We start from the raw sequence: 7,380 nt of genomic DNA, 5'->3' as shown, positions 1-7,380 counted from the left end.
GACACTGAGACATTGAGGTGATTGGTGACCATTGCCAGGTGTATGAAAGAAGCTGGAGGAGTTGTAAGGAACTCCCAGGCATTTCCAACTCCACAGAAAACCAGAGCCTGCAGTTAAAGCAACAGCACTTGACATAAAACCCACCCCCAAAACACAAAGCACTCACACTGTCCAAAGGAAAAGCCTTGAAAAACATTTGAGAAAAATTTACCAAGCCCCAGGGGTCAGGGCTCAGCCATTCTGATGATAAAAAAACAAACATCAAGGGCTGACATGGCACCAGAGCCACCTCCGCATCACCTTCACCACCTGTAACCGGTGTCTCCAAGTCTTTCCTTCACCAACCTCCAGGAACACGGACCTCAACTGGTTGTTTCCTTCACAGCTGTGTCAGTGATGGCCCTTCGTGGGGTCGCAAACACCCTCAGAAACTTGGGTTTTGCTTCGGCCTTTCACTTCATCAGAGGTTTGTTCATTCTTTCAGTAGCTGCAGTTCAGGATCATGGCAGCAGAGGGCTCATTAACATTTAAAATGCTCTTTCAAGCGAAGGCTTTGTGCAGCATTTTCTTAAAGACTTCAAGCCTGGTGTGGATGATTAGGGAGATTTCAGGAACAGCCAAACAGAGAGCATTTCCATAATAAATAGGAATAAAGCCACATTTCTTCTATTTCCTTCCCTGCTCACCCTTCCCTCCCTTTCCAGAACAGGTGGTATCAGCAGCCTCCAGTTCATATGGATGTGGAGCGTCTCCTGATAAAGACTGAATATGTCAGAAAAGTGGGTGCCTAAATCACCTCGTGAGTGAGGAGATAGTCCAGGACAACTCAAGAGGAGTTGCACTCCTCTGGACCAAAAGCTGGGTGTTCCTGGGAATGTCAGGTGCCACAGCACAGCCACACTTGTGTTCGGGGAGCTGGTCAAATGACCCATCTCCTTTTCTGTAATGGTGTCTGAGTTTCCTCAAGTCACCCCTGACTTGTGCCCCATCCACTGCTGGGTGTTCTCCAGACTCCTGCGTTCGGGAAGAAAGTCCCGGGAGACCTTGCTGGTGAAGATGGAGGCAAAGAAGCCATGAAGTACCTCAGTCCTGTCTGATTCTACTCTTACGAAGTTCAACAGCAGGCCCACATTCACCCTTTCTGTTCTTTACTGTAAGGAAGATGTATCAGCTCATCTTGCTGCCCTCAGCCTCCCCTGCAGGTATCAAGTCCAGAGGAGCTTTGGCATCATCTGTACATCCATGGACACGGTTTCTAAATTCCTCCTTTGCAGCTTCCCCGCTTCCACTTCCTGTGTGCTGCCTTTTAGTTCTGGAGCTCCATCAGTTCAGATGAGCAGCCTCACAAGTACCTTCTTTCCATGGGCACTTGGACAGATCATTCTTGTGCTTGGAGCAGGCTGTCCTGTAAGGCTGATCAGATTTCCTGACCTCCTTCACCCTTCAGACCTACTTCCATGTCACTGCCTCACCTGCCATCCTCCAGTATGTCAAAGTCTTCTCTGGAGCCCACCAGCCTGTGCTCTGCTGCTGGCCTTCCTCCCTCCCCTCTGGCACCTGGCACCCCACTGTTTCCTGGTCACTACAGCCAAGGTGGACACTGATGTTCACATCCCTCACCAGCTCTTCCTTGTTTCCCAGTTCCAGATCCAGGTGAGCATCGCCCTTGTTGGCCCATCAGGCAGCTATGTTAAGAAGTTGGCCCAAGATCCTCTGGACTGTTGGCACCTGCAGATTTGCCCAGCCAGTGAATGTCAGGGCAATTAGAGTTCCCCATAGGAACCTACTCATTGACTGGTGCATTTCTTCAGGTTGCTGACAGAAGATCTTTTCCATTTCTTCTCCATGATCAAGTAGTTTGTAACACCCAACACATTGTCACCTCGTATTTGGTTTACATGGCAAAGTCTTGGAACTGGGGGTGAGGGTGGGTGTGCTACAGTTGTCACCTCTCTGAGAAGACAACAGAAGTTTGACCGACGTCAGACAGAGCTGATTTCAGCTGGCTCCAAGATGGACCCACTCCTTGACACACCTCAGCCACTCAGTGATGTTGATAGAACCTCTGTGATATTGTATTTGAGAAAGGGTAAAAAATGCTACACAACCACAGGTGTGAGAGAGAAGGGAGGAAATGTGAGAGGAAAAATGCTGCAGACACCAAGGTCATATCCCATAGGACGCAAGTAGATCCTTCAGCAGGCCAAAGCCTGCTCTCCTGAAATCCTGCTCTTTGCCTTGTTATCATCTTCCAGGAGCCTCAACTCTACTTTCTCATCCCTGACTGTTACATCCCTGACCAACTCTTTCTGGTTTGTAGGTGTGAAGTCCCACAGGGCACCTCACCTCACTGACCCCTCAGTCACCCGTGTCAGGAAGATGTTGTCAATGAGCTCCAAAACCCTCCTGGACGCCTGGTACCTTGCAGATATTGGGATATCTTAGGTCTGCAACAAGGAAACCTGAGGCCTGGAAACATGACGCTTCTTTCATTTATCTGAAGGAGGCCTCATCTAATTCCTCTTCCCGATCAGGGAGCCTGTAGCTGATGTCCAGTCACTACAACATTGCCCATTTTGTTCTGCCCTCTCACGCTGACTCCTCAACGTTCAGCTGACATTGTCTCCATGCATTCCAAATGCTCTCCCACATGAAGGCAAAATTCCACTCTCTGTGTCCTGTAACTCCTCATGCTGTCGTCTTAGGAGAGACACCCTCATCAGGATAAGCCATCCGCATGCAAACATTAACAGCTGAGCAAATGGACCTTCAGTCAAGGGAGAGTCCAGACCTTAAGAAAATCTGGGATTCGCCCATCAGAAAGTTCTGAAATTGAACAAGGAGAAGTGAGCAGTGCTGGGGAGGCGGCAGTAATAGGAGAGAAGCCTGAGAGTGCTTGAAGGGTGGTTTCCGAGATGGTGGAGGTTTTCTTCATAGTGGGAAACAGAATAGGAATGAAATCAAGGCACAAAGTGCAGCTGGGGAGGTCCAGGCTGGACATGCAGAGCAAGGAATGTGAGTGGAAGGGCAGTGCTGTGGTGGAGCAGGTCACCCAGAGGGAGTCTGCATCAGCCCAAGGCTTTGTGCTTCAAGGAACAGCTGGGGAGGACGGAGAGAGATCAGCAAAGGAAGGAAGATGCTCAGACAAGAGCAAGGTGGGGCAGCAGGGGGGATGTCTCCAGCCTGCAGGGAAAGAGGTGCAGGTGATGCCACAGCATAGGACAGGCTGTTGTGGAGATGATCAAGGGATGTAAAGAGGCTGAAAGCCCCCAACAGACATGAGCTCCTTCTCCCCTTAGCAATGGCTGTTGTGTCCACCTCTGATGCCTGCGAGGAGACACCTTGTCCTTACAGCACAGGGGCCTCATGGCCTCCTTGTCCCCAGCCAGGAACCTGGGAGGTGTTGACCATAGTCCTGCCCTTGGCCTTGCACAGTCCCACATCACAGTGTCCCAGGAAGAGCCGTGGGCAATGTGGGAGGGACAGGATCTGATTTCCCAGGGGATGGGGGTCAGGGCTTGGCCCTTTGGTTAATGAAACACATCCAGGTGTACTCAGAATCAGAGCCACCTTTACTTTGCTTTTAGTGACTTGTCATCTCTGGCTCCAGTTTTCTGCTCTAACCAACCCTGGGGATGGTTTCTCAGTAGTGTCCCTCAGTGGGACCCATTAACATCACAAGAAACTTTGGAATTTGAATCTGACTTTGACTTCTTGAGAAGTTTCTTCAATTCCTCTCAGGCTGTGAGGCTCATGGACTCAGCACCAAACCCACCAGAGGGGTCATTAAAGTGCCTGGGGCTGCTCCTGTGCTGCTGAGCTGGGCTGGGCTCCTGGGACAGAGGGAGCTCATGGCAAGCGGCAGCGCTGCAGAGAGACAGCTCTGCCCAGGAGCAGCTCCTCTGCAAAGCGCAGCAGGGCTGAGGGCTCTGCCTGCAGCACCGAGGGGATGGAGCCAGGCAGAGAAAGTTTCTAGACAATCTGGGGTGGGAGGACAGAGCTCTCACTCACTTGGAGAAAAATCTTCACAGCCCTTAGCACGGTAAGTCTCTGGCTCCAGGGCAATGCAGCTGCAGTTCCTGGAAAGATCTCCTAAGCTGGTACCTCCTAAGCAGGTTTCTGTAGGGCCAGGGTGAGGGCACAGAGAGTGGAATGGGGTCCGTGAACACTGAAAGGGAAAAGACATGGACAGGGAAACACTTCTCAGCGGGAGAATCTCCAGACGGCAGGGAAATGACCAGAAATGAGGGGAAACTTAACCCAGAATTGTTATGGGAGGGAGAACAGAGAAAACTCAGTAAGATCCCCTGCAGTGTAGATCCCTCCTGTGAGCAGCCCCCTCGCCTCCTCTCCCACCCAGCAAAACCTCTGCCCTCAGGGCCGGGGGCTCCAAGGCATGAAGCAGCTCCTGTGCAGCCAGAGCTCCAGTTCCCTCTGCAGAGCACAGGGGCTGAGAGCAGCTGCCCGGCAATGCTGGTGTGTGGGAGGTGGCTGCACAGCTGGGGAAGGGTGACGCTGTCTGAGTGCCCGGCTGCCTCTGCCCTGGCCTCTCTCACACCCACCCTCACCGCAGTTTCCTTCTTGCTCCACTGCTCTGGGTCACTGCTGTTGTGATCTGGTTCTTGCTGTCAGGCTCTCTGGGGATGGGAGTTTCAGCTGCAGAGTCACAGCCTGATCTTGTGGGTCCTTTCCTGCAGCTGTGTCCACGGGAACACGTGTCCCAGCTTTCCTCTGACCTGTGGGGTGTGGGCAATGCAGTCTGTGGGTCTGGGGAATGAGCTGAGTCTCCCTTAATCAAATGCCATTATTAGGACACTTCACTATGTCCTTGAGGTTTCCATCCAAGCTGTGAGCTCCCCACCAGGATGCAAACCTGTGCTATAACACCTTAGTGATATCTTAAGCCCCACGGAGAAGCACAGAGGTGCTGCAACGGAGAAAATGTTGTTGGGCTTGTGAAATGAGCCGTGTGTGTCCTGGGCTAAACGTGGGGTGCTGAGACCTTAGGAAAGGATGAGACTTGTCATGGTCATAGGTGGGTCCCTCTGCTCTCAGCAGGGCCTGGTGGCTTTTCAGGGTAACATGGCAGTGTGATCAGCCTCCATCTCAGAAAGGTGCCAGCCCAGGGCAGCTGGAGCAAGACAGAGGGACAGACCAGGTCCCCTTAATCTGCACTGACCCACAGACATGGAGCAGAAATGCTGAGGGTTTCTGAGATAGAAGAACATTCTCCAGGGCAATTGCAGGAAGCTGTAAAAAACCAAAAATCTGAAACTGCCTTGTGTAATCCAGGTTCGTTATCACTGGGAGAGCAGATGCTGACAGGCCCTTCTGCAGCAGGAATGGTTCCATCTGACACAGCTGAACCCCAGGTCTGGCCCCTGCCCCCGTTCCCATGACCCCCTGCTGCAGAGCAGGGCTGACTCCTGGGCAGCCAGCGGGCACAGATCCTGCTCCTCACGGCACCTCCAGCCAGCACCACCCAGGGCTCAGCCACGGAGCTGAAGGAAGGTCTGGAAAAGGACAAGGGGGTGTGTATCAGGGTAAGGGTGCATGAGAAATGGCTTTGATTTTGCTCAGAGAAATCTTCCCTAATTTGTCACTGTCTTTTGCTCCTGTGACAGTGCCCCATGCTCATCAGCAACAAATGTCCAACAGCAGCTCCATCACCCAGTTCCTCCTCCTGCCGTTCGCAGACACACGGGAGCTGCAGCTCTTGCACTTCTGGCTCTTCCTGGGCATCTACCTGGCTGCCCTCCTGGGCAACGGCCTCATCATCACCACCATAGCCTGTGACCAGCACCTCCACACCGCCATGTACTTCTTCCTGCTCAACCTCTCCCTCCTATGACCTCTACGTTGCCATCTGCAAACCCCTGCACTACGGGACCCTCCTGGGCAGCAGAGCTTGTGTCCACATGGCAGCAGCTGCCTGGGCCACTGGGTTTCTCTATGCTCTGCTGCACACGGCCAATACATTTTCACTGCCACTGTGCAAGGGCAATGCTGTGGACCAGTTCTTCTGTGAAATCCCCCAGATCCTCAAGCTTTCCTGCTCAAACTCCTACCTCAGGGAAGCTTGGCTTCTTGTGATTGGCGTCTTTTCAGCTTTTATCTGTTTTATTTTCATTCTTTTCTCCTATGTGCAGATCTTGAGGGCTGTGCTGAGGATCCCCTCTGAGCAGGGACGGTACAAAGCCTTTTCCACGTGCCTCCCTCACCTGGCCATGCTCTCCCTGTTTGTCAGCACTGGTTCATTTGCCTACCTGAAACCCCCCTCCATCTCCTCCTCATCCCTGGACCTGGTGGTGTCTGTTCTGTACTCGGTGGTGCCTCCAGCAGCGAACCCCCTCATCTACAGCATGCGGAACCAGGAGCTCCAGGATTCAGTGTGGAAATTGATAACTGCACTTTTACAATAAGAAACAGCAACAAACTCTCACCCTCTGCATAGCAGTTAGAGTGTAAGTCATTACATTCTCAGCGTTTCTTGTTGTTGTTGTGGTTGTGTTTTGTCATAAAGTTGTCATTCCTTTCCTAATTCACTGTCTGCCTTTTTTTCTGACCAAGTGTCTATGGAAATGAGGAGCCCTTTTCTCTACTTTTTTAAAAAAATGTATAAAAGGCCCTGCAGTGTTTCATTTTGTTTTATTTTTCCCCTGAGATCTTCTTTTAAGGCCTTTTTGGAGCTGCAGGGACAGTTTCTGTCTGCATTAGTGGAGGGGAGCAGAGTCCCAGCCTGGCAGCGCTGACAGGGAGCAGCAGCCCTTGGTCTTCCAGAGCTGTTCTCATTCCACTCCCACACTCTCCTTCTCATCCCTTGTGTTGGTGCAAGGCCTGAGTGCTCTGGCAGCTTGGTCACCGTCCTGCTGTATGTCAGTCCTGTGAGCGCAGGCAGGGACAGGCAATGGGTACTGCTGTGACAGAGCTGGCCTCAGAACAGCGTTCCATGAAGAATGGTGATCTGCTGAGTGCAGTCCTGGAAGTTTTAGGTCTTCTTTCATAGCTTTTCTCAAGAACATGCCCAAGAAAGTGGCCCACAGATGAAACACCATTGTGCAGCTGCACAGTGTGTGTGTGCAGGGCTGGGCACACAGCAGTGTCCTCTCACAGCCAGGCCTCCTGCCAGAGACCTGCAGGACCAGCAGAGCAGGGGCTGGGCTGTGCCCGTGTGCACTGGACACCCCTTCGGAAGGAGCCTCAGGCCAATATACCATGGACTGGCCCCTCACAACCACCTTTTCCAGCACTGGCCTCCCACCCACAGAGGTTGTTCTTCTCTCCATGGATGGACACTGAATGAGTAGTTCAGCAGTCCATGTTTGTATTGTACAAATGAGATATGAGCACGCACATCATGTACATGAGTTGACATGAACC

At 52.1% G+C, this 7,380-nt stretch overlaps 1 protein-coding gene across 1 annotated transcript; it reads left to right on the top strand.

The window, feature by feature from the left end:
* Nucleotides 1-2,915: 2,915 nt before the first annotated feature.
* On the top strand, nucleotides 2,916-6,422 carry LOC135999677 (olfactory receptor 14J1-like). Its single transcript, XM_065653238.1, has 3 exons — nucleotides 2,916-3,015; nucleotides 5,473-5,543; nucleotides 5,790-6,422. The coding sequence occupies exons 1-3, from the start codon at nucleotides 2,916-2,918 to the stop codon at nucleotides 6,420-6,422; spliced, it is 804 nt and encodes a 267-aa protein (XP_065509310.1).
* Nucleotides 6,423-7,380: the final 958 nt, after the last annotated feature.

Source organism: Caloenas nicobarica, chromosome 29 (genome assembly GCF_036013445.1).
Source record: "Caloenas nicobarica isolate bCalNic1 chromosome 29, bCalNic1.hap1, whole genome shotgun sequence".
NCBI classification, from domain to species: Eukaryota; Metazoa; Chordata; class Aves; order Columbiformes; family Columbidae; genus Caloenas; species Caloenas nicobarica.
The sequence above is the reverse complement of the archived record's forward strand: the minus strand, read 5'-3'. Positions and strand labels throughout refer to the sequence as shown.